The 26,998-nt window shown below is 47.1% G+C and overlaps 2 protein-coding genes across 4 annotated transcripts in view; one reads left to right on the top strand and one right to left on the bottom strand.

Annotated features, from left to right (window-relative positions):
• SYN1 (synapsin I) overlaps positions 1-26,998 on the top strand; it is a gene marked incomplete at its 3' end in the record, with an annotated part of 50,566 nt that overhangs the window by 18,984 nt on the left and 4,584 nt on the right. For both annotated transcript variants that reach the window (XM_080719228.1, XM_080719229.1), the window contains exons 6-9: positions 23,020-23,082; positions 23,834-23,976; positions 24,066-24,140; positions 24,235-24,337. In XM_080719228.1, coding sequence (XP_080575354.1) covers positions 23,020-23,082; positions 23,834-23,976; positions 24,066-24,140; positions 24,235-24,337 — 384 coding nt within the window. The remainder of the gene's footprint in view (positions 1-23,019; positions 23,083-23,833; positions 23,977-24,065; positions 24,141-24,234; positions 24,338-26,998) is intronic.
• TIMP1 (TIMP metallopeptidase inhibitor 1) lies at positions 10,971-16,272 on the bottom strand (the record flags this gene model as incomplete). 2 transcript variants are annotated; one of them, XM_080719235.1, is made up of 6 exons in its annotated part: positions 16,125-16,272; positions 15,160-15,288; positions 12,598-12,677; positions 12,298-12,424; positions 11,954-12,078; positions 10,971-11,141 (listed from the first exon to the last, which is right to left on the bottom strand). In XM_080719235.1, exons 2-6 carry the CDS (start codon positions 15,278-15,280, stop codon positions 10,971-10,973), a joined length of 624 nt encoding a protein of 207 aa, XP_080575361.1. In that variant the 5' UTR covers positions 15,281-15,288; positions 16,125-16,272. The 2 variants fall into 2 exon arrangements, with proteins under 2 accessions (XP_080575361.1, XP_080575362.1); XM_080719236.1 differs by having other exon boundaries at positions 16,141-16,272.

The raw sequence follows: 26,998 nt of genomic DNA, 5'->3' as shown, positions 1-26,998 counted from the left end.
TACAGCCTCAGCAAGTAGTGAGACTCCTCATACCACACACACCAAAAAGTAAAGTGCTTTTACTGCTATATGTTGACAGAGTTCTCCTCTATTCCTAGTTAATTGTATGTATGTATGTATGTATGTATGTATGTATGTATGTATTGTGGTTCTAGGGTCTGAATCCAGGGCCATTCTACCTTTGAGCTACACCCCACACTGTTTTATTTTGTTTGGTTGATTGGTTTGGTTTTGTGGTACTGAGGATTGAACTCAGGAGCATTCTACCTCTGAGCTACACCCTCAGCCCTATTTTTATGTTTTATTTTGAAACAGGGTCTCACTAAGTTGCTGAGGCTGGAGGCAAACCTGCAATGAGCCTGTCTCAGCCTCCCAAGTAAGGGGGCTACAAGCCACCACAACCGGCTTTATTTTTTTATTTTGAAACAGGGTCTTACTAGGTTGATTTTTTTATTTTGAAACAGGGTCTTACTAGGTTGCTAAGAGTTTCACTATTTGATGAGACTGTCCTCGAACCTGTCATCCTCCTGTTTCAGCTTCCCAAGTATTGGAATTATAAGCATGGGCCACCACGACCCAGCTCCTGGTTAATTGTTTTTATCATGAACTGATTGATGTTGGCCTTTGTCAAATGCCTTGGCTGTGTTTATTGGTAGGATTACATTATTCTATGAATGTGATATATTACTTTCATTGATTTTCATGCAGGTTGATAGATTAGTAAACTTGGTCATTATGTGTCTGGATGTGAACATTTGCATTACTGGGCTAAATCTCACTTGGTCATAGTATAAATCCTTTTGATGTGTTGTGGGATTGTTAGTTCATGTTTTCTTGAGGATTATGGTATCTGAATTTGCTTTGATATTGTAGTTTTCTTTTTTTTGTGTGGTACTGGGGATGGAACCCAGGGGCATTCTACCTCTGAGCTACACCACCAGCCCTATTTTTTATTCTTTATTTTGAAACAGGGTCTCACTGAGTTGCAAGGAGCCTCACTAAGTACTAGCCGAGGCTGTCCGCACACCACGATCCTGTCTCAGCCTCCCAAATGCTGGGATTACAAGCGTGCGCCAACATACCCAGTTTGTAGTTTTTTTTTTTTTTTTTCTTTTGTGGTACTGGGGTGGAACCCAGGGGCTTTCTACCTCCGGGCTACACTCCCAGACCTATATTTTATATATTTTATATATTTATTTATTTGTGGTACTGGGGGTAGAACCCAGGGGCCTTCTACCTCCGAGTTACACCCCCAGCCCTATTTTATTTCTTATTTGGAAACAGGGTCTTCCTAAGTTGATGAGAGTCTCACTGGTGCTGAGACTGGTTTCGAACCTGCGATTCTCCTATCTCAGTCTCCCAAGTACTTAGATTACAGGCCTGCACCACCACGCCCAGTTTAGCTTTGGTTTTTGATGGAAAACTTTAGTATGAATGACTCCATTTGATTTTACAGCCTGGTCTTTTGGAGCTTAGTGCAGGCATTCAGTCCAAAATAATTGCCCTCTATAATTTTTATTGGAAACTAGGCTGCTGGTCTTCACCAGAATTGCAGGGCTGTTGGTTTTTAAGGCTCTGACCAAGATGTAGAGAATGGGAGGGAAATAGTGAATGTTCAAAACCATAAAACTTACTGTTCTTGTTGGGATTCAGCCATTTGTTTGCCTTGAATAAATGCTTTCCAAATTGTAAACCTTTGGGGAATTTGCATAACACATTTTTTTTGCCAGTATTCCCCTTGCTGTTATGAAGGACAGGATTTTCACAGGCCCGTCTGTCTTTTCACTGGCCTTACCTCCAGGTATATCTTATTCTTTGGCAACCCTAAGATAATGGTGTTCCAAAGCCCAAATCTGGAAGCTTGATGTATTTATTGCCGATTATTATTCTTGTTTCTAAGTCCTTTGACTATACAGAGCTAAGAAGATTATAGATAGTTATAGATAAGGATGTATAGATCTATATGTAATGTTCATACTGGTACCTTCATTCTAATTGACCATAGCAGAGGATGTATTCTTAATCTTCCTCCCTTCTATACTTGTATTTCTCTTTTCTAATAATGAGATCCCCAGCCTTCACCAAGCGCAATGTGTTCACTCATGTGCGCAAGCCTACAATAACAGAAAGTATTTTTTTTATAATTACAACACCCATATTGCTGTGAAAAACAAAGCTACTATGGTAAAGGTCTGTTTGTCCTTTTACATCTTTAGAATGAAGGTGTGCAATCAAAGCACTGGATTCAAAAGTTACTTGGTTTATTTTTTTTAATTTTTTATTGGTGCACTGTATTCATACATCATAGTGGGATACAAAAAAAACTTTTGTAGACATGCATGCACACATCGCCAGTCAACCCCCACCCGATCCCCACCCCGTTCCCTCCCCATCCCTCCTTCCCATGCTTGGCTTAGTGGTTGACATCTAGTATTATAGCAATTTATCCAATATTAATGATGATAATCTCACATAACAGTTTCATTTGTCTGATACCAAGCTTTTGATAACTTAAAGATAACATTACAATATTTCTTTTTGCTTTCTTTCTTACCAGAGAATATTTTTTTCTATTTTTTTAGGTGAAACTATCATATATTTATATATTTATTTTTCAGAAAAAAAATCTATCCTAATATGGAATATGGACTCTAGATACCCAAAATGATCTTGAAAAAGAACAAAGTTAGAAGATATATATTTTCTGATTTCAAACCATATAAAGCTACAATAATTGAAACAGTGTAGTACTGTTGTAAAGGCAGATATATAAACCATTGGAGCTAAATAAAATCCTAGAGCTAAATTCTTCCATATATTGTCAAGTTATATTTGACAAGTTTTCCACAAACATTTGGTGGAGGAAATAATAATCTTTTAACTAAATATTGTTGAAAAATTAAAATTACATGAAAAAGAATAAAATTTGACCCTTACCTAATCCCATATACAAATATTAACTCAAAATAGATAAAAGACCTAAATATAAATCTTAAGACTATAAACTTTTAGAAGAAAATCTGGGTCATAACCTCACAACATTGAAATTGGCAGTGATTTCTTGGATATGATTTCAATGGCACAGGCAACAGAAGAGTATACAAACTCCCTAAAAAAAAAATATTGTATATCCAAAGACAATGTAAACAGAGTTAAAAGTTACTAATAGAATGGGATAAAATATTTCCAAATGCTATATCTGAAGGTATATTAATATTCCAACTAGAAATCCTAAAAATTAACAACAATAAAAGCAAACAATAAAATTTAGAGATAGGTAAAAGACTAACATAAATAATGAATCTCCACAGATAACTAATGCTGTGGGAAGAGGGAATTCCCAGGTGATTCATGGTGCAGCAAATATTTATGGAGGGTTCACAATGTGGCAGGTGGTGTCCAACCCCGAGGCCTCTCTGGGCTCAGGGTTCATAGTCATTGTGAAGTAAGGAATGAAAGGATGGCCGAGATATGGTGGCACTCGCCCATAATCCCAGCACTTGGGAGGCTGAGACAGGAGGGTCACAGGTTCAAGGCCATCCTCACCAATTTAGTGAGACTCTTAGCAACTAGAGAGACCCTGTTTCAAAACAAAAACTAAAACACCCATGACAATAAAAGGCAATTGCAAGTGACAAAGGCAAGAGCAGATGACAGGGAGTGGGGAGCAGAGAGCTGGACCAGGAGTGCAGAGCAAGCATGCGGAAGGAGCAGGGGACAGGGAAAAGGAGGAGGACGTAGGGAACAGAAAAGCGGGAGGGAGCACAAGAGCAGGGAGGAGCCGAGAACCCAGCAGCCACCTGGGGCTGCAGGAATGCCCGAGAGGACCACTGCGCCGCTGTACCCTTTCCTGATGATTTTCAGGAAGCCCTTTCCATGGTCCTGCCCAAACCCCTCTGAGGGTCCCGGCATCTTACGAAGTGCAGGTTCTTATCCATCAAAGAGCCTGGGGAGGGGGGTGTGGAGAGACAGAGGCCGTGCCTTCAGGATCATAAGAGGTGATCAGCGGTCCTTGGCTAGGACATGCTATGATCCCCAAGTGATCAGTTTCAAAGCTTCGAGGCACTGTGATCGGGGGACAGAATTAGCTGTGGATGGCTGGCACTGGGATCACAGTCACTGCAGTGGGAGTACTTGGTGACAAACATGTGCCTGAGATGGGGACTCTAGGCTGGTATAGAAGGAGTTCTTACAGGGTGGGGACAGACTGGCTGACCTGCAGTGAGGAATGCCCACCTTGTGGGCGTCGCTGCAGTTGTCCTTGTGGGCATGGAGAGAGATACAACCAGAGGGCTCTTTATTTAGGGGTGCTCCTATGAGCCAGAAGTGCAGAACTGGATTAGAGTCTGTGAGGAGGAAAGAGCGACAGGGACACTAGGACTGAGGAGCATGTACGATTGAGGGTGTAGAGTCTTAGTATCCCATCAGTAACTTTTCTTTTGGTGTGAGAGATGTTACCCAGGGCCACAGGCATGCTACACACATGTCCTACCACTGAGCTACCCCTCCAACCCTCAGCATCAGGAGCTTTTTATTGTTGGTACTGGGGGATTGAACCCAGGGGCATTCTGCCTCGGATCTACACTCCTAGCCCTTCTTATTATGCTTTATTTATTTATTTCTCTACTGAGAATCGAAGCGAGGAGAATTCTATCTCTGAGTTACACCCTCACCCTTTTAAATTTTATATTAAGTAGTTAAATTTGTTTGGTACTGGAGATTGAACTTTAGAGACATTTTATTTATTTGGAAACAGGGTCTCATTAGATTTCTGAGAGCATCCCTTCATTTTTGAAGCTAGCTTTAAACCTGTGACCCTCTTGTCTCTGCCTCCCAAGCACTGGGATTACAAGCATGCACCACCACACCACACCCTGCTATTACAGACTTATAACCAAACTTTTTTTTTCCATACTAGGGATGAAACCCAGGGGCATTCTACCTCCGAGTGACACCTCCAAACCTATTTTTATATTTTTTATTTTGAAACAGGGTCTCACTGAGTTGCAGAGGGCCTCACTAAGTAGCTGAGGCTGTCCTCGAACCTGGATCCTCCTGTCTCAGTCTCCCAAATGCTGGGATTACAAACGTGCACCACCACGCCCTGCTTCCAAACTTCTTTTTAAAAAATTAAAAAAGGGCCGGGCGTGGTGATGTACACTTGTAATCCCAGAACTTGGGAAGCTGAGACAGGAGGATCACACAGGTTGGAAGCCAGCCTCAGCTACTTAGTGAGGCTCTCAGCAACTTAGTGACACCCTGTTTCCAAACAAAATATATAAAATAGATCTGGGAGTGTTTCCCAGAGGTAGAAAGCCCCTAGATTCCATCCCAGTACCACAAAATAAATAAATAGATAGATAGATAGATAGATAGATAGATACATGAATAAAAATTTTTAAAAGTTCATAGCTAAGTGTGGTGGTACTTGTCTGTAGTCCTAGTACTTTGAAGGCTGAGGCAAGAGGATTGCAGGGTTGAGGATATCCTCAGCAAGTAGTGAGATTCTAATCAACCTAGTGAAACCCTGTTTCAAAATAAAAAAATAAAAAGCCGGGCATGGTGGCACACACTTGTAATCACAGCATTCGGGAGACTGAGAACAGAGGATCGCGATTCACGGACAGCCTCAGATACTTAGTGAGGCCTTTGCAACTCAGTGAGACCCTGTTTCCAAATAAAGAATAAAAAATAGGGCAGGGGGGTGTAGCTTGGAGGTCGAATGCCCCTGGGTTACATTCCAAGACCTGCAAAAAATAATTAGTTAATTAATTAATTTAAAAATTAAAAATAAAAATAAAGGCAGGCATCACCACGCCTGCCTTTATTTTTATTTTATTTTATTTTTTTATTTTTTTGGTGGTACTAGGGGTGGAACCCAGAGGCTTTCTACCTCTGAGCTACACTCCCAGACCTATTTTATATTTTATTTGGAAACAGGGTCTCACTAAGTAGCTGAGGCTGGCTTCGAACCTGTGCGATCCTCCTGTCTCAGCCTCCCAAGTGCAGGGATTACAAGTGTGCGCCACCACGCCCGGCTATTTTTTTTAATTTTTTAAATTAAAGTGGTGCACGCTTTTAATCCCAGTACTTGAAAGGCTAGGACAGGAGGATGACAGGTTTACGGCCAGCCTCAGCTACTTACTGAAGAACTCCACAAATTAAGGAGACCCTATTTCAAAATAAAGAAAAAAAAATAGGACTGGGGATGTTACTCGGAGGTAGAATGCCCCTGGGGGTTCCATCCCCAGTACTGAAAAAAAAAAAAGAAAAAGAAAGAAAAAAGAAAAGAAAAAAAGGGAAGGAAGGAAGGATAAAAAACCGGGCTGGGTATATCTTGGAGGTGGAATGCCCCTGGGTTCCATCCCCAGAACTACAAAATAATAAATAAATAAATAAATAAATAAATAAACAAACAAACAAATAAATAGGGCTAGGTGGTGTATCTTGGAGGTAGAATGCCTCTGGGTTCAATCCCCAATAACACACACACACACACACACACACACACACACACACACACACACAGCTGAGGCTCCACCCCTACATCTAGAAAGAGGTTGTGCCCTAATCCATTTATTTGGGAGGGTCTCTACAGTGTAATTGGGGTTGGTCCTCAGATTTCACCATGCTAGTAAGATAGGGGGTCTAGAGTGGGTGAGTGAGATGTCAGTGTCGATCACAATTAATGAAAGGGAAAGGCTGGTCTTATATAAACCGACTTCTCCATCTGCCACTGTGTGGTGGGGAGATGTTTCACCATATGGGGTAATATGTCGGGAACTGTTCTAGCAGGAGTATTTTCAGCTGGACATATCTAAGGATGGAAAAAAGGTGTCAATGGAGGTTGATCAATAGGGAGTATGTGAATAGGTGGGTTTTGTGAATGGAAAGCTTTTTAAACAGGTTTATAAATGAGATAAATATCAGTGGTGAATATTTCTGAATGGGAAGATTTGACAAGGGGACTCGTCGGGAGCATTCTGATAAGCAGGTATGAAAGAGGAGGGTTGTCGTTCCTGGTGAATAATGGGAAGATGCTCCAGTGGGTCAGGAAAGAGTGAATGGGAAGATTGGACAGTGGAGCTCATCAAGGGAATTATGCCACAGAATGATATTCATGAGCAGAGAGATATGTCACCCAGGGAGATGCCAATGGGTGGGTATCTGTGAAAAGAGATATTTGTGATGGGGATCCATCAGCAGGGAATAGCTTGCTGCTGGGTATTTGTGAATAAGATTTGCCAGTGGGGGTGATTAATGGGGAGATGACAATGAAATATTTATAAATAAGAAGGTATTTCTTAGTGGGGTATTTGTGAAGAGGGGATTCATCTCAGGAGAGGGGACTAGTATCAAAGGAAGGATTTACCCAGGGCCTGGAGATTTGTCATCTGCAGTCTTGGCAGCAGTAGAGATTCATGGAAGTAGGGATTTGTCTACAGTGAGGACTGCATAGTGGGGGGTGCTAGCATGAGGAGGGGATAGTTTTCCTCAGAAGTCTTTGAAAATGTTGGTATTTGGCAGTGGAGAGATTTGCACAGTGGAAAGCACTGTAGAACACCATAATAGAATAATATTACAAATGAGCATATTAAATATTCATAACATCTCTGAGGGAGATTATCATGATTGTAAATTAAACTGAGCTGAGGTTTCTGGAATGCATTAAATTATTGCTACTAAGCCGGGCGTGGTGGCACATGCTTGTAATCCCCATGCTTGGGAGGCGGAGTCAGGAGGAACACGCAAGTTCGAAGCCAGCCTCGCTGGCTTGAGAGACCCTGTTTCCAAATAAAAATATAAAAAACAGGTGTCTGGGAATGTAACCCGGAGATAGAAGGGTTTCCAGGAACCCCAGTACCACCAAAAAAAAAAAAATATTGCTACGTAGGTCTATTATTTCCGGTATTGCATATTTTTAATATCAAATGTTATTTTTGATATTGTAATAATCACTACTGATGAGGATTATTAGTAGTAAAGTTAGACGTTCAGTTGCATTTACTCTAACTACTACTTTTCGTTTTTGTACTGAACCCAAGGACATTTTACCCCTGAGCTCCTAGCCCTTTTTTTGGTACTGGGGATGGAACCCAGGGCATTCTACATCCAAGCTGCACCCCAGGCCCATTTTCTATTCTTTATTTTGAAACGGGGTCTCATTGAGTTGCAGAGGGCCTCACTAAGTAGCTGAGGTTGGCCACGAACCCGGGCCCTCCTGTCTCAGCCTCCCGAATGCTGGAATTACAAGCCTGTGCCAACCCCGGCTGGTCCTGATTATTTTTGTTTGTGTGTGGCACTGGGGATTGAACCCAGGGGCATTCTACCTCGGAGCTACACCCTCAGTCCTACTTTATTTCTTATTTTGAAACAGGGTCTAAGTTGTGGAGTGCCTAAGTTGCTGAAGTTGTTGTGAACCTGTGATCCTCCTGTCTCAGCCTTCCATGTTCTGGGATTACAGGTGTGCACCACTGGACCTGGCATTGGTTCTGAATTTGAACCCTACCTGCACTGTATTGCTGCCAATATCCCTTTCAGTGTTGATCAGAGGAGTATGGATTGGAGACAGAAGGGAGAGGAGAGGAGGGCAGAGCTGGGGGTGATATCAGGCCTTCTCTCCACCCACCTCTCCTACTCTTCAAACAACTCCTCTCAAGGAATCTTCCACAGGCTGTGGGCAGGAGGCCAGGGCTACACCTTTTCCAGAGTTCCAGGCTGAGTTACAATAGGAGATTCCCCCCTTCCATTTACTCATGTCAGACTTGTAAAACAAAACCTCAGGTTGAGCCTGGCATGCTGGCGCACACCTGTAATCCCAGTTGGGAAGCTGAGACAAGAGGATTGCAGGTTCAAGATCAGCCTCAGAAACTTAGACCTCTTGGAGAGATTCATCAGCTTAGTAAGACCTTGTTTCCAAATAAAAGAATAAAATAGTGCTTGGGGGTATAGCTCAGAGGTAGAATGACCCTGGGTTCAATCCCCAGTACCTACCGAACACAGCTAAAGTGGGGACAGTGACAAAGCTTTGGAATGGGCATCGTCATTGGACAACATCAACATCAGGACAAAGCCAGAGATCTGTTTGTCATTTGAAAGGGTATTTGTTGAAGAGTTTCTCAACTGGCAAGATTGTGTGTGTGTGTGTGTGTGTGTGTGTGTGTGTGTGTGTGATACTAGGGATTGAACCCAGTGGCATTCTACCTCTGAGCTACACTCTCAGCCCTATTTTATTTTTATTTTGAAACAGGGTCATGCTAAGATTGCTGAGAGTCTCACTACTTGCTGAGTCTTCCTTTGTCCTCAAATCTGCGATCCTCCTTCCTCAGCCTCCCAAGTACTGGGATTACAGGCATGTGTCACCATGCCTGATTTAACTGGCAAGATTTTTGTTTTTATTTTTTTATTTTTTTGGTAGTACTGAGGATGGAACCGAGGGGCTTTCTACCTCCAGGCTACACTTCCAGACCTATTTTATATATTTTTTGGAAACAAGGTCTCACTAAGTTGCTGAGAGCCTCACTAAGTAGCTGAGGCTGGCTTCGAACCTGTGCGATCCTCCTGTCTCAGCCTCCCAAGTGCGGGGATTACAAGCGTCCACCACTACGTCCTGCTATCTGGCAAGATTTATAAACAGGGAAATTTACAGCTCAGACTTCATAGTGGGGGATGTTATTATAGGGAGGGGATAGTTTTTCTATTAACTAGAAAGCCCTGGGCAAATAGGAATTAGAAATTACTGTAGTAAAATGTTTTAAAGTACTGAATATAGAAAGTATTTAGTAAATTGGAGCGATAATGCAGGTTAAATGACCATTACTGATGTTGTGGATTACCAGTGCTATTGCCAGTGCTGAGATTCTTACCAGTAAGCTTTAGCCAGGTGTGGTGGACCATGCTTGCAATCCCAGAATTTGGGAGGCTGAGACAGAAGGGTGGTGGTTTGAGGACAGCCTCAGCTACTTAGTGAGGCCCTTTGCAACTCAGTGAGACCCTGTTTCAAAATAAAGAATAAAAAAAAATAGGGCTGGGGATGTAGCTTGGAGGTAGAATGCCCCTAGGTTCTATCTTCAGTACCACACACACAAAAAAATACATAAGCTTTTAGGTAAAGTATAAAACCCCAAGCCAGGCGTGGTGGCACATGCTTCTAATCCCAGTACTTGGGAGGCTGAGACAGGAGAATCACAGGTTCGTAGCTAGTCTCAGTAACTTAGTGAGACCCTGTGTCAAAATAAAGAATAAAAAGCCAGGTGTGGTGGTACACACTTGTAATCCCAGTACTTGGGAAGCTGAGACAGGAGGACCACAGTTCGAGGACAGCCTCAGCAGCTTAGTGAGGCCTTCTGCAAGCTAGTGAGACTCTGTTAACTGTTTCCAAATAAAATATAAAAAAGGTCTGGGGATGTAGCCTGGAGGTAGAAGTTCCTTGGGTTCCATCCCCAATAGCACCAAAAGTAAATAAATAAAGAATAAAAAAAATAGGGCTGGGACTGTAGCTCAGAGGTAGAAACCCCTGGGCTCAATCCCCAGTGAAGCAAAAGAAAAGAAAGAAGAAATAAAACCCCCAACAACTTTTTTGTGTGTGGTCCTGTGGATTTGGGGATTGAACCCACAGGGTTCTAACTCTGAATTACACACCCAGTCCCTTTTATTTATTTATTTTAGAACAATACCCAGCTCTTTTTTTTTTTGGACGGAAGCTGGGGATGGAACCCAGGGCCTCATGCATGCTAAACAAGCTCCCTACCACTGAGCTACACCTCTAGCACCCAAAGCCAACTTCTGCATCCATTCCTGCCTCACTGGCCCCAGAGCACTCCCACCCAGTCACAGGCAGCACACAGAGACAGGGTCTGCTGGGAGGTGGTTCTTTATTTCACATCTGGGAGAAAGAAAGAGGGAGTGGGAAGGGAGTGAACATCATGCCGACTTCAGCTTCCACTTGGGGATGGCCTGAGGGACAGGATTCAGGCCATCCGGGGCCGCAGGGACTGCCAGGTGCACAACCCTGGCTCCCGGGGCAGGCAGGCAAGATGACGGCTCTGGTAGCCCTTCTCAGAGCTGTGGAGGAATGGGTCTGTCCACAAGCAATGAGTGTTATCCTCCAGTTTGCAGGGGAGGGATGAACAGGTAAACACCTGAAAGAGAGGAAAGAGGTCCACCTCTGAGGCTTTCTCCCATCCTCCCCTGAGGAAGAGAACCTCCCTTCTTCAGCTCGCAGCATTGAGCTGCCAGGGAGACTCAGTGTCTCCCCATCTGGCTTCAGACCCAAGAACAGTCCCTCCCATTGAGGGCAGTAAGAATCAAGGTCCTGGAAGAGTGGCTGGGGATCGGTGGCTTGGGGTCAGTGGGCAGGTTTCCTAGGGAATTGTCCCATAGCGCAGAGGACAATTATCAGGGTCAGGGAAGAGTTGGCTGGCAGGGAGCTTGAGCATAGGAGTAGGCAGCAGGCTCTGAGGTAGTCATAGGGTCAGAGGACGTTTGGGGCCACAGGGAGTTGTCTTGGAATAGCCAGGCCAGGGTAATGCTCCCTCGTGTCTGGAGCATGACAGAATAGTGACACGAGCTGGGGAAGAGTCAGTCACTGGGCCTGGGGGAACCACATTTTGGGCTCTTGGCAAACGTTCTAGGGAAGTGGGGGGAAAACCCTAAGGAGTCAGGAACAGAAAGTGGGTTTTTACAAAACAGTCCCAATGCAGGGTTAGAGGGACCAGGGAGAAAGTTCAGGGAACAGGCCATCCCAAAGAATCAGACACAGGGCAAGGGAACAACCAGAATTTCCAAAGAAGCCATCTCAGTTTGGAGGAATAACAAGAGAGATGGGGACAGCCCTCGGGTTTGGGGAACAGCCTCAAGGACAAGAAGAGCCAGAGTGAGCAGGAAACACGCCCACAGTGTGGGGAAGAGCCCCAAGAACGTCGCAGCTGGAGGGCAGGACCCAGGTACTCACTGTGCACGCTCCACAGCCAATAGGGTAGGACTTGGTGAAACCCCTGCGCTGAGCGGTGCTCAGGCTGTTCCAGGGAGCCACGAAACTGCAGGTAGTGATGTGCAACTGCCCGTCCCGCAATTGTCCTGGGAGGGAGGGGGAAAACCAACAGGCAGTTTTTGATTGGCTGGGCCGGAGGACAGAACGGGTCTGATTGGCCCCATGGGCGTACAGACCCCATAGGTTGGACTTGGGGCGGTCCCAATTTCAACTGGGACCACTCCCTTCAGCACCTAGCCGCACCCGGTTGCTAAGCAGTGTCTGAGCACGTGTGGGCGCGGCGGGGCAAGAAGGCGGGGCCTCACCGGCGACGAGAAACTCCTCGCTTTGGTTCTGGGACCGGTGGAAGTATCCGCAGAGGCTCTCCATGGCGGGGGTGTAGGCGAACCGGATGTCAGAGTCTTGCCCAAAGGCGTTGAAGCCTTTGAACATCTGTTGATGGATAAGGGGAAGCATGTCTTTAACTGACATAATCCTCCCACTCCATAATCTTCCCTGAAGTCTTGTTACCTAATTCCTCACCACCCCGCGGCCAGAGGCTCAGTTCTGAGGAGGAGGAAAAAGTTAGGGACTGCTGAGGAGGGGAAAGGAAGGGAGATAGATACCTTGGTCATCTTGATCTCATAGCGCCGGTATAAGGTGGTCTGGTTAACTTCTGGGGTCCCCACGAACTTGGCCCTTATGACTGCAGGAGAGAAGAGGGAAAAACAACTCAAAAGAGCAGCATCAGCTAATAAAAAGAATGTTCATATACCAGCAGAGCACATATGCAAACAGGAATTACCGGGTGCCAGAGAGCACACTAAACGATTTATACATCTGTTAATCGATTCATCTACATATTGAATGTTGAGCCTTTTTATGTATTCATCTGTTCCTTTACTCAGCGAATATTTCTGAGTGCCTACTGTATGTCAGGCACTTGTTCAGGGTGTTAGGTATACAATTTGAACAAAACACATAAGTCAGCCAGGCTTGGTGGCACACGCTTGTAATCCCAGCATTTGGAAGGCTGAGACAGGAGGATCTGGGTTTGCAACCAGCCTCTGCTACTTAGTGAGGCCCTCTGCAACTCAGTGAGACCCTGTTTCAAAATTAAGAATAAAAAAAAATAGGGCAGGGGGTGTAGCTCGGAGGTCAAATGCCCCTGGGTTCCATCCTCAGACCCGCAAAACAAAACACACACACACACACACACACACACACGCACACACACAAGTCCCTTTCCTTGTGGAGCTCATATGCTAGCCAAGAGGAGACAGACTAAAAATAAATAACTGGGTGTGGTGGAGCACGCCTGTAATCCCAGTACTTGGGGGGCTGAGACAGCAGCACTGCAGGTTCCTGGCCAGCCTCAGTAACTTAGCAGGACCAGACTCTTAACAACCTAGTGATACCCTGTAAAATAAAAGAAGTAAAATAGGACTGGAGGTATAGCTCAGAGAAAGAATGCCTTTGGGTTCAATCCTCAGTACCACAAAATAAATAAATAAATAAATAAATAAATAAATAAATAAATAAATGTGTGATGCCAGGTGTTGGTGGCACATACTTGTAATCCCAGCATTCAGACCAGAGGATCTCAGTTCGCAGACAGCCTCAGCTACTTAGCGAGGCCCTGACACAACTCAGAGAGACGCTGTTTCAAAAATAAAAATACTAAAGCCGGGCGTGGTGGTGCGCGCTTGTAATCCTAGGGCTTGGGAGGCGAAGACAGGAGGATCATGCAGGTTTGAAGTCAGACGCGCTGGCTTAAGAGACCCTGTTTCAAAAATATGAAATAGGTCTGGGAGTGTAGCCCGGAGGTAGAAGGGCTTCCAGGAACCCCAGTACCACCAAAAAAAAAAAAAAAAAACTAGTGCCAGGCGTGGTGGTGCATGTTTGTAATCCCAACATTTGGGAGGCAGAGATGGGAGGATTGTGGTTCGCGGACAGCCTCAGCTACTTAGTGAGGCCCTCCTCAATTTAGTGAGACCCCATTTCAAAATAAAGAATAAAAAATAGGGCAGGGGGTGTAGCTTGTCCCTGGGTTCCATCCCCAGACCCACAAAATAAAATAAAAAGACTAAAAAAAATAGGGCTAGGGGTGTAGCTCCTCAGTAACTTAGCCCCTAGGGTCTATCCCCAGTACTGCAAAAAATAAACAAATGTGTGGAATTAGTTAGAAGATTAATTAAGGTGATTAGGAATTAGAGTTTGGGAAAGAGATAACAATGTTTCCTTGCTTGACCAAACTTTAGTCAGGCTTCTGAACCTTCTCTCAGGCCCCTCTGTGCACTTTCGTGTAAAATCCAGTTTTAGCAAAGAACCCCATATTCCTATTCCCCTCAATATCCTATAGGGTTTCCTCACCATCCACCATTCCCCAACGATGCCTGTCTTCAGCAAAAATCCTGTTAGGTGGGTTTAGGCAGAATGTCGCCCTTACTCTGATGTCTTCACTTAGTAATTTTCCATTTATGGACCTCTAGAGCTGCTTCTTGGCTATAGATTCCCGCTGTGCTGTGCTGTGTTTGGAGTTGAACCCAATCTCCTCCCTCTTTCCCACTGAAAAATCCCATCGCCGTGGTCCGTCTACCTACCTGGGTGGTCCTGAACAAAGTCAGCCTCACTGTGCCTTGACAAATATTATTGAATACATTTTCTTTTAACATAGGATCAGGAGAACTAGGTGGTGAGGTTTTAAATTTTAAACAGGGTGTTCAGGGAAGGATACTCCCAAAAGATTTTTTTGTGGTCACTGGGGTTTGAACCCAGGGACATTCTACCTCCAAGCTATATATCCAACCCTTTTTCGTTGATGATGTTTTGAAACAAGGTCTCACTAGGTTGTGTGTCTCACTAAGTTGCTGAGGCCCAGTGGTCTTGAACCTATGATCCTCCAGTCTCAGGTCTCAGCTTCCCAAGTACAGGGATTACAGGTGTGCCACCACACCCAGCTCAAAGGATAACTTTTGAGATAGCAGACCATCTGCATATCTAGTGAGGGGGTATGTGAGGGTGTGGGCTTGGGGCTGGTCTACTAGGGATATTTGAGGATGCCATTTGGGCCGAAGGAGAAGAATGCAGGGGTGGGTGCGACTATTCTGAGGTTAGCCACTACTGTGCGCCCCATTGAACAGAGAAGAGCTAAGAGGAGTGTGTGAGCAGGGAAAGGGCCAACTCACCGATGTCAGAGTTGCAGAAGGCTGTCTGCGGGTGGGGCGGGACACAGGTGCAGGCCTTGCTGGGGGCTATCAGGGACAGCAACAGCAGGATGCCAGAGGCCAGGGGCGCAAAGGGGGCCATGGTAGCTTCTGTAGAGGAAGGAGTGTCAGGCGTCCCAACCCTGTCAGCACATGAGTCTGGGGAAAGATTAGGGGATTGGGATTTGGACTTAAGTTTTAGGGAAGTTTGGGGGTCTCAAGGGGGATTGCAAGCCTAGAGGAGTCTGGGGGTTGAGAGAGCTGGGAGAGTTTGGGAGTTTGTGGAGTTTGAGTGGTTTAGGGGACTGAGTTGGGGGATCATGGGGTTGTGACAGTTGGCTAATAAGGGAACTGGGAGTATGAGAATTTAACACGGTTGGGGGATTCTGGCTGCTGGGGAGTTCAGAGAGGAATTTGAGGTTGGAGTTTGGGGGAGGTTGAGAGTTGTGCATATTAAGAGATACAGGGGGCTGGGGAAATTTGGGGAGATTGAGGAATTTGGAGGTTTAGGGAGATGGGGAAGTTTGGGGGTCCAAGGAATTGGGAGAAATGGGAGCGTAAGGATATGGGGCGCTTGGGGTTCTGAGGGCCGAAGAAGTTTTGAGGTTTAGGGAGTGGAAGGATGAGGAGTTTGGGTGGTGGATTTGGGGAACTGCAGGATTTGGGTGGGGGTTTAGGGGGCACTGAGTGAATGCTGGGAGCTGGCAGGCTACCTAGTATTAGGAGGCTATGGGTTTGGGGAGCAGGGGGTGGATGCCAGAGGTTCAAGGGAGTTTGGAGTGTCGGGCTTTTCGGAGAGCAATTCTAGACGCCCCCTCTGCCTTCCCCCTTGACCAGCACAGGGTCCCGGCGGGCACCAGCGGGCCAGGCTGAGCAGCCAAGCATCTGCATCGGCCTGGACAGGCCTCACGCGCCAGTCCAGCCCCGGCCCCAGCCCCACCAGACACGCAGGCTCCCGCTTACCTCTGGTGTCTCTAGGCGCTGGATCTGCGGCGATGGCGGCAGGGCCCGGGCGGCAGAAGATAAATGTCCACGCGAGGGGCGGGGTTGGCGCGGAAATCACAGGCCTCCAGGCTTCCTGGATGCATTACTCATCCGCCCACCACCGTTTCAGAAGCCCAGAGGCGGGCCGAGGGCTGCCCAAAGAAGAGCCACCCTCCCCCGCCCTTCCCTCCCGCTGCGCCCCCTCCCCCCCAGCTCCACGTCGAGAGCATTCCTTCCAGGCGGCCTCAAAGGAGCACCTAAAAGCAGTCCAGGCCTACAGCCCCCAGAGTCTCTCCAGCCACCCACGTCCCCAAACTTTCCATGGCTGAAGCCCCACTTAGCGCATTTTTTCAAACTGATTGTGCATCTCCTGCGTGCGGAGCCCATAAGGACCCTGGTGAGTCTGACATTCCGGTGAGAGGATGTCAGAGAGGGCCAAACCGACTAGGAGCCGAGGAGGGAGACAGGCAGGTGAATGAGGGAAAAATACAGAGTGCGGAACCCGAAGCGCACAGAGGTTACGGGATTCACGCGAGGCTACAGGGTTAACAAGTTGCAGAGAAGGAACTGAAACTCAGGTAACCTGGGGCCACAGCCTGGGTCGTACATAATCTTTAGTAAAAATCACCAACAGGGCCTTTGTGGTGGCACAAACCTGTAAACCCAGTACTTGGGAGGCTGAGACAGGAAGATCCTTAATGCAAACAAAGGGAGCCTCAGCTATTTAGAGAGGCCCTATTTCTAAAAAAAAATAATAAAATAGGGTAGGGCTGGGGGTGTAATTTGGAGGTAGAATGCCCCTGAGTTCAATCCTCAGTATCCCCCCCGCAAAAAAAGAAAAATCACTAATTGGTTGAGGGTGTTGCTCAGTGGTAGAGCAGTAAATATTTTGCCTAGCCTGGCATGGTGGCGCTCGTTTGTAATCCCCGCGCTTGGGAGGCGGAGACAGGAGGATCATGCAGATTCGAAGCCAGCCTGCGCTGCCTTAAGAGACCCTGTTTCCAAATAAAATATAAAATAGTTCTGGGAGTGTAGCCCGGAGGTAGAAGGGCCTCCAGGAACCCCAGTACCACCACCAAAAAAAAAAAAAAAAAAAGACTTTGCTTAGCATGCGAGAGAGACTGGTTTCTACCACCCACACCCCCACACTGCAGGAGAAAAAAACAGGTACACCGTCAAAACAGGTACACAGTCAAAACAGGTACACATAGCTAGCCCAGGGGCATTCTATCTTTGAGATACAACCCCAGCCTTTTTTATTTATTTTGAAACAGGTCCTTGCTCAGTTATAGCCATCATTTACACAGCATCCTGTACCAGGGCACTCAGCAGAATTTATCTCATTTAAAGATCACAACAAACCAGGTGTGGTGGCACGCGCTTCTACTCCCAGTACTTGGGAGGCTGAGACAGGAGGATGGTGGGTTCGCGGCCAGCCTCAGCTACTTAGTAAGGCCCTCTGTGACTTAGTGAGACCCTATTTCAAAAATAAAGAATAAAGCTGGGCGTGGTGGCGCACGCTTGTAATCCCCGCGCTTGGGAAGCAGAGACAGGAGGATCGCGCTGGTTTGAAGCCAGCCTCGCTGGCTTAAGAGACCCTGTTTCCACATAAAAATTTAAAATAGGTCTGGAAGTGTAGCCCGGAGGTAGAAGGGCTTCCAGGAACCCCAGTACCACAAAAAAATAAAAAATAAAGAATAAAGCCAGGCGTGGTAGCACACACTTGTAATCCCAGCATTTGAGAGGCTGAAACAGGAGGATCGCAGTTCACGGACAGCCTCAGCTACTTAGTGAGGCCCTTTGAAACTCAGTGAATCTAAAAAATAGGATTGTGGGTGTAGCTCAGATGTAGAATGCCCTGGGTTCCATCCCCAGTTCCGCAAATAATAATAACAACAACAACAACAATAATAATAATAATAAAGAATAAAAAAATGGGAGCTGCACGTGGTGGCACACGCTTATAATCCCAGCATTTGGGAGGCTGAGACAGGAAGATCTGGGTTCGAGGACAGCCTCAGCTACTACTTAGGCCCTTTGCAACTCAGTGAGACCCTGTTTCAAAATAAAGACAAAAAAATAGGGCTAGGGGTGTAGCTCAGAAGTCGAATGCTCCTGGGTTTAATCCCCAGCACCACGAAAAGAAAAGAAAGGAAAAGAAAACCTCTGTCCTTCCTAAAGGGGAGACAAAAAAGAAGTTCAAGGACCCCAATGTACCTGACAGGCCTCCATCGGCCGCCTTCTTGTTGTGTTCTGGGCATTGGCCCCAAATCAAAGGAGAACATCCTGGTTCACGACCAGCCTCAGCTACTTAGTGAGACCCTGTTTCAAAATAAAGAATAACAAATAGGGCTGGAGGTGTAGCTTGGAGGTAGAATGCCCCGCGGGGTTCCATCCCCAGTACCAAACAAACAAGCAAAAGTTCACATCAAGGGAACCAGTAGGCATCCTCTTTACAGATGAGGAAACAGGTGTAGAGACACTGAAGAGCCTGCTCAGGTCACCAGGGCCTGGGATCCTGGGCAGGCCGGACACAGCCTGGCAGGGGAGGAATGGCGCTGGTGATCATTAGTGGGCTCTGGGAGGGGGGTTGAATGGTGGTGAAAGAAGCTGGTGAGTCAGTAGAAAGCCGATCCCCACCCCATCCTGCCCTGTCCCTTCCCCACCAACCTTCCCACGCCCCTGGTGGAGGGGATGTGGCAACCCCTGCCCACCAGCTTCCTGATGATGCGGGGATATTTCTTGGGGTCCTGGGGGCTGATAAACATCCTGCATTAATTCAAAGAGGATAGGCCAGTAATTACGATAACGACAGTGATGACAGCAGCCGCTCATTGAGCATTTACTATATACTAGGTACTAGGTTTTGCTGCAAATTATCTCACTCTCCGCCATCCCCTTGCTAATTAAGCCTGATTAACTTAGTGAGGTGAGCTCAATAACACAGTAAAAACTGCCATCACCTGGGCAGGTGTGGTGGTACACGCCTGTGATCCCAGGACTTGGGAGGGTGAACCCGAAGGATCTTAGATTCAGGGCCAGTCTCAACAACTTAGCCACACTCGTAGCAACTTAGCAAGACCCCGTTTCAAAATGAAAAATAAAAAGAGCTGGTGGGGATAGCGGGTGCGGCTCAGAGATAGAACATTCAATCTATAGTACCAAAGAAAAATAAACAATGCCCAATACTTTTTGAGGATCGAGCTCACGGTGTGTGAGATATTGAGCCAAGTGGCTTTTCTTGAAATAACTGTCTTATCATAACATTCCTGTAAGTTAGATATGGCACACATTCTCGTTATATAAGACGGAAGGAGGTCGAGTGACCTGCCCAGGAATGAGAGTGAGAAATGCCTCCACAGGAGAGACAATAAAAGAAGGAAGGAATGAAAGTTGAATTTTTTAGAAGCTGATTGTGAAAGTGGGGAGCGAGAGTGAATGAAACCGGGGCTGACTAACCGGGCGGGTCGGGGAGAAGTGCAGACAGGGAAGGCTCTGTCTTGGTTCCTCTGTGACCCAGCTTCTGACGCCAGCTCTTTGACTCCAAAACCTCAGCACAGTTTACGTGTGGGGAGCTGTGTGGATCCGGCTTACTGTGCAGCCCTGAACTGGAGTGGGATGGGCTTCACGGAGGGTGTCCTGCCTGGGTCCATCTGGGGAGCTGGAGAAGCGGGGGCCTGTGGGGAGCAGCTGGCCCGTGCAGAGCAGACGCCTGATGATCTCACAGGGCACCAAGTGCTTGGGCCCGATTGTGCCTTTGTACAGATCAGGACACTGAGGTCCAAGAGGGCTTAAGTGACCTGTGTGTGGTCTCACACAGCCCTAGGAAGAGGAGAGGCCAAGCCAAGGAGCTGGGCGCTGCGGGATGCCCCACCTACTTGGAAAAGTGAGGCAGGAAGATCATTTGAACCCACAGTTGGAGACCAACTTGGAACAGAAGACCTCGTGTGGGGAAAAAAAAGCCTAGCATGGTGTTGCATGCCTGTAATCTCAGCACTTGGGGGGCTGAGATAGGAGGATCCTTAGGTAGAAGCCAGCATGGGGTAATTTAGTGAGACTCTGTTTCAAAAGGTCAAAACAGAAGCCAGGTGTGGTGGCTCATGCCTGTAATCCCAGTTTTTAGGAGACTGAGACAGGAAGATTGCAGGCTTTAGGACACCTCAGAAATGTAACAAGACTCTAGGCAACCTAGCAAGACCCTGTTTCAAAAAACAAAATTAAAAGGGCTAGGAATAAGCCAGGCGTGGTGGCGCACGCTTGTAATCCCAGCATTCGGGAGGCAGAGACTGGAGGATCAGCCTCAGCTACTTACTGAGGGCCTTTGCAACTCAGTGAGACCCGGTTTCCAAACAAAGAATAAAAAATAGGGCAGGGGGTGTAGCTCGGAGGTCAAATGCCCCTGGGTTCCATCCCCAGATCTGCAAAAAATATATAAATAAATAAATAAATAAATAAATAAAAAATAAAAAAATTTTAAAAGGGCTAGGAATGGAGCTTACAGGTAGAATGCCCTGGAGTTCAATCCTCAGCACCAAGAGACAGAGAGAGGGAGAGAGGAAGAGAAAGAGAGGGAGAGGGATGGAGAGAGAGAGGAGAGAGAGAGAGAGAGAGAGAGAGAGAGAGAGAGAGGAGAATGACAGGGAGGTGGGGTTGTACCTCTGGGTCCAACAACACCTAATATGACAACAATAATAACGATGGTGCACACTGAAATCCCAGTACTTGGGAGGCTGAGACAGTGGGATTTAAGGTTTGAGACCAAGCCTCAACAAGGTAGAATCTCAGCAACCTAATGAGACCCTATTTGAAAACAAAAAATTGAAAAAGGGCTGGAGGTGTCACTCAGAGGAATGTCCCTGGGTTCAAACGTCAATGCCACCACTAACATCACCATCATGCCTCGGGCTCTCCCTGAGATCTGAAGTCTTCTGCACGCGCACAAGGACGTGGACACTGCCACACATCTGCAGTGGTGCGTGTGTTCAGGCTCAGGTCCTGGGGAGCAAAAACAACTTATGAAAAGGTCCTGGGCACCTGGCCGGCGGGGGCGTGCGCGCATGCGCAGCCACTGCTCTCCGGTGTGTTTCTGCTGCTGGGGGTTGCGTGTGAGCGCCTCTGTGTGTTGTTCATCTATTCTTGCGAGTCGCCTGCGTGCCTGAGAGTTTCCCGTCCTTTGCCTCTGGGACTTGTAGGTCGCAGAGGCAATTGTGACAGCTTCACCTCCGTGTGCTGTGCGCATGCCTGAGTGGTGTGCCGCAGCGCCCCCTCAGAGTTTCCCCGCACAATGCCCGGAGGATCCTCCTCCCCCTCCGCGTCCATCACCGTGCCTTGCGCCCCCCCCCCAACATGACGCCAGTCATTTGGGAAATGAGGAAGGGGGGTGCCAAGGGAGGGCGAGGCCTCGACGGGTCGATGGGTCACCCTGAGTCTGCGGGCTTCCTGTGCCTGTCGGGAACTGGGAACCGCCACCGCCCCAGCAGCCAGCCTCTCTGGGAATTCCGCCTCCCTGCTCTGTCAGCGGGCGGCAGGGGCCCTGTGCGTGCAGACCTGGTGGGGCTGGGATCCTCCAACCCAGCCCAGTTCCCTCCCCCCTTCTCTCCCGAAGAGGTGTGTTTGTGTCTGTGTCTGTGTGTGCATGCACACACACTCAAGTGTTGTTGGTCTACTTAGAAGAGCTGTGGATATCTCTGTTGTCTGTGTGTCCCTCTGTTATATATAAAGACATGTCGTGTATGTGGGTCTAGTTACACTTTTTGAGTGCCCAGGTTCTTGTTATGGGGCTCTGGTTCTTGAATACCTAGAATCACACACACCTCCTGTATGTTGTGTGATTCTTGATATGTGTGTGTGTGTGTGTGTGTGTGTGTGTGTGTGTGTGTAGTACTGGGGATTGAACCCAGGGGCGTTCTTCCTCTGAGCTACACTCCCAGCCCTTATATTTTGTTTTGAAACAGGGTCTAAATAGCTGAGGCTACTCTGATCCTCCCATCTCCTGTCTCAGCCTTCCAAATACTGGGATCACAGGAGTGTGTCACTATGCCCAACTAGATCCTTGTTTGCTATGCTTGTGCCTAGAAGTGTTGTGTGTGCCTGTGGGTGTTGAGCACAGGTCCGGGTCTGTGGCGTGTGCCTGCTGGGTTGTGTGTGCCTCCGCACTGCACTTGGAATTATGTTTCCCTCTGACTGTTATATGGGTTTGGGTGAGGGCAGAGAGCGTGCGTGTGCGTGCGTGTGTGTATGTGTGTGTGTGTGTGTGCACTAGGGTGCTGATTGTGTGTCTGGATACAGAGTGTATGCCTAGGAGCACTGGCCATTGACCATGCTATAAGCACCTGGCAGCAGAATGAGCTTCGGGGAATGACCTGAGGGTCTCTGCGCAGCCCCAGGGCTGGGCGCGCTTTGAGCCTGTGCTGCCCATTCTCCTGCATGGGCGTCTCTGGGTTCAGCAGGGTCAGTCTAAGTTCTGAGGGCTTGTGTGTGTCTCCAAGTCGTGTGAAGCTTACATACATGGTTTGGCTGAGAAGTCCAGTGGCTTCTACACTAACCACTACACCCCCAGACACATACTCACCTCGATATCATCCACTCACTATGAAAACAAACTTTCTCTTTTCTGGGAAAGTTCTTCACCCTTATTCCAGGCCTCTGCCTGGGAAAGCAAGGACAGGAAGTGTGGGGCCTAGTGGGTGGAGAGGAGGGACAAGTAGGCTCTGGGACTGACAGGCTGCGTGACTCCTCGCTGCTGCCGGCTGGTCTCTGATCTCTCCTGCAAATTGGCTCAAAATGTGGTGTGCGCTGGATGGGGCACTGAGCATCACCCCTCTCTGACCACGCACCTTCTGCCTCTGTCCCCACCAGCTCAGCAGCACAACGTACCCTGTGGTTGTGAAGATGGGGCATGCACACTCTGGGATGGGCAAGGTGAGTCTCCACTGAGGTGCACGCGGGTGTGCGCTTGCTTTGCACGGGGCAGCTCCTGTCACCATGCGTGCATTGGTAGGTAGATGTGCGGCTGTGTACTCAGTAGATACTAGAATTCTGTTGGACGGTACATCCTAGGATGTCTTCATCTATTTGCATTTCTGCTTTCACGTTCAGCTGAATTTCTCAGCCCATTTTTCTGTTGTACATTCAGGCAGTCTTGTGTGTCCCATTATTATGCTAGTGTATCCAGTGCTGTCTGTGTGTATACTCACAGCCCTGTGCCCAACACACATCATGTCATTTTTTTTTGCGTTCCAGGGTCTTGTCTGCTTTCCATCCAGCTGATTTTGCTGTGTGTCTGTGAGCAGACTTGTAACTTGTGAGTTTGGGTGTGTACCAGCTTCTGTATGTTTGTATATTGTGTATACAACTGAGTTCGTGTCTGGGTGTCCATATGCAGATTCTGTATATACACACAGTTTTTAACAGCTCTATTGAGGTGTAATTCACACTCCATACAACTTACCCATTTTAAAGTGGCCAATTCCATGGTTTGTAGTATGCTCACAAAGTTGTATACCCCTACTTTGTGTATACACATACACAAGAGGAGACCCACAATTATGCGTGCTTGAGTTCCTTGGTGTGCCTAATTTGTGTAGTTGCCTTGCCTGTGTGCCGTGTACACATACCCTTCCGCAGAGCCCCCACTCCCCACTGCTGTCCTCATCTCCATCCTATGCCACAGGTCAAGGTGGACAACCAGCACGACTTCCAGGACATCGCAAGCGTCGTGGCGCTGACCAAGACGTACGCCACTGCCGAGCCCTTCATTGATGCCAAATATGATGTCCGTGTCCAGAAGATTGGGCAGAATTACAAAGCTTACATGTGAGAGAGAGCTTGGAGCCCGGGGAGGGTCGCCTGCACTGCCCCATGCAGCCCCAGCCCCCCTGAGCCTCTCCTCTCTTGTCCCCCAGGAGGACATCAGTGTCAGGGAACTGGAAGACCAACACAGGCTCTGCCATGCTGGAGCAGATTGCCATGTCTGACAGGTGGGGAACGGAAACCGGGGGGGGGGGGGGGCGAGGGAAGGAGCGCGGCCACCTGGGCAAGACGCTGATAGGCTGTCTGCCCCTTATTTGGCAGGTACAAGCTGTGGGTGGATACGTGCTCGGAGATTTTTGGGGGACTGGACATCTGCGCGGTGGAAGCACTGCATGGGAAAGACGGAAGGGATCACATCATTGAGGTGGGAACCCCAGGGACCGGTGGGGCGCACAGGGAAGAGCGGGTGTGTGGCAGCAGCAGTCCAAACTGTAAAGTACTCCCAGGCTCAGGAAGTCTTCAGAGATGCAAGGTGCTTAGAAAACTGTGAAGTGCCTTGTGAACGGAGACATCCCTAGCAAATGGCGAACACTCAGTGGTGGCCTGCTGGCTAGCGTGTGCAAGGTCCAACGACAGAAAACAAAAACCCCAAACTAACCTGCCCAAACTAACTAACCTTGACCTTTGCCAATCCTTGGGGATTGTAAAACACTTACTAAACTGCAAAGCGCTCTGTGACTCAGGCATCTTGGTGAATGGCAAAGCACTTAATTACCTTTTTTGTGTGGTACTGGGGATTGGAGCCAGGGACACTCTGCCTCTGAGCTACACTCCCAGCCCTATTTTATTATTTATTTATTTATTTATTTATTATTTACTTTTGTGGTACTGAGGATGGAACCCAGGGACATTCTACCTCTGACATACACCCCCAACCCTATTTTTTTATTCTTTTTATTTTGTGGGTCTGGAGATGGAACATAGGGGCATTTAACCTCCGAGCTACACCCCCTGCCCTATTTTTATTTTTTATTTCTTTATTTTGTTTCTTTATTTTGTGGTACTGGGGATGGAGCCCAGGGACAATTGACCTCCAAGCTACACCCCCTACCTTATTTTTTATTTTTTATTTTGAAACAGGGTCTCACTGAGTTGCAGAGGACCTCACTAAGCAGCTGAGGCTGGCCACGAACTGCGATCTTCTTGTCTCAGCCTCCCGAATGCTGGGATTACAAGCATGCGCCACCACACCCGACTCTATTCTTTATTTTGAAACAGAGTCTCACAAAGTTGTGGAGAGCCTCACTAAGTAGCTGAGGCTGTCCACTAACCGTGATCCTCCATTCTTAGCCTCCCAAATGCTGGGATTACAAGCTTGAGCCACCACACCTGGCTTATTTTTTATTCTTTCTTTTGAAACAGAGTCTCACTAAGTTGCAGAGGGCCTCACTAAGTAGCCAAGGCTGGGCACAAACCTATGATCCTCCTGTCTCAGTTTCTCAAGAACTGGAATTATAAGCATGTGCCACTGCATCCGGCTATTTTATTTTTTATTTTAAAAAGGATTTTGCTAAGCCGGGTGTGGTGGTGCATGCTTGTAATCCCAGCATTTAATTAATTTTTTACTTTTTTAGTACTGGGGATGGAACCCAAGGGCATTTGACCTCCAAGCTACACCTTCTGGGGATTGGAGCCAGGAACACTCTACGTCTGAGCTACACTACCAGCCCTATTTTATTATTTATTATGTACTTTTGCGGTACTGGGGATGGAATCCAGGGGCATTTGACCTCTGAGCTACACCCCCACTGTAATCGCAATTTGAGGACAACCTTTGCTACTTAGTGAGGCCCTTTGCAACTCAGTGAGACACTATTTCAAAATACAGAATAAGAAATAAACTGGGCGTGGTGGCACACGCTTGTAATCTCAGCGCTTGGGAGGCTGAGACTGGAGGATCACACAGGTTCGAAGCCAGCCTCAGCTACTTAGTGAGGCTCTCAGCAACTTAGTGAGACCCTGTTTCCAAATAAAATATAAAATACGTCTGGGAGTATAGCCCGGAGGTAGAAAGCCTCTGGGTTCCACCTCCAGTACCACCAAAAATAAATAAATAAATAAAATAAAATATAAAAGCCTCTGGGTTCCACCCCCAAGACCACCAAAAAAAAAAAAAAAAGGGCTGGGGGCGTGTGACTTAGAGGTAGAATCCATCTGGGTAGGCAGTATCAAAAAAAGTGTTCTGTGAACTGGTCCAATAGCAAAGCACTTTGTAAAATCAAAGCACCTAGCAGATTATAAATTATAAATCAGGGACTAGCAAATTTTCTTTAAAGGACCAGACAGTACATATTTAGGCTCTGTGGGCCACACAGTCTCAGCCACTTTTTTCTCTTAGTCCACTTTGCAGCCAGAGAAAATAGGCATGTGACTGTGTTAATGTCCAAAACTTTGTTTATGGGCCATGAAATTGATTGATTGATTGATTGATTGATTGCAGTACTGAGGATTAAACCTCGAGGCATTCTACCTTTGAGCTATACCCCCAGCCCTAATTTTTATTCTTTTTTTGTGTGTGGTACTAGAGGTGGAACTCAGGGGCTTTCTACCTTTGGCCTACACTCCCAGACCTATTTTATATTTTTATTTGGAAACAGGGTCTCACTAAATTGCTGAGAGGCTCACTGAGTAGGTGAGGCTGGCTTCAAACCTAAGCAATCCTCCTGTCTCAGCCTCCCAAGTGCGGGGATTACAAGCGTGCGCCACCACGCCCAGCTCTAGTTTTTATAAAATTTTTCAAAACAGGGTCTCACTAAATTGCATAGACCCTCACTAAATAGCTGAGGTTGGCCTCAAACGTGTGATCTTCCTGTCTCAAGCCTCCCAAGTACTGGGACTACAACTTAAATTTCATATCATTTGTACATGTCATAAAATCTTTTGATTTTTCTCCCAATCATTAGAAACCCAGGCGTGGTGGCACATGCCTGTAATCCCAGTACTTGGGAGGCTGAGGACAGTCTCATCAATGTAACAATACTCTCAGCAACTGAGAGTCTGTTTCAAATTTTTTTAAAAAAGGGCT

Source organism: Muscardinus avellanarius (assembly GCF_963383645.1).
Source record: "Muscardinus avellanarius genome assembly, chromosome: X".
In the NCBI taxonomy this organism is placed as follows: domain Eukaryota; kingdom Metazoa; phylum Chordata; class Mammalia; order Rodentia; family Gliridae; genus Muscardinus; species Muscardinus avellanarius.
The sequence above is the reverse complement of the archived record's forward strand: the minus strand, read 5'-3'. Positions and strand labels throughout refer to the sequence as shown.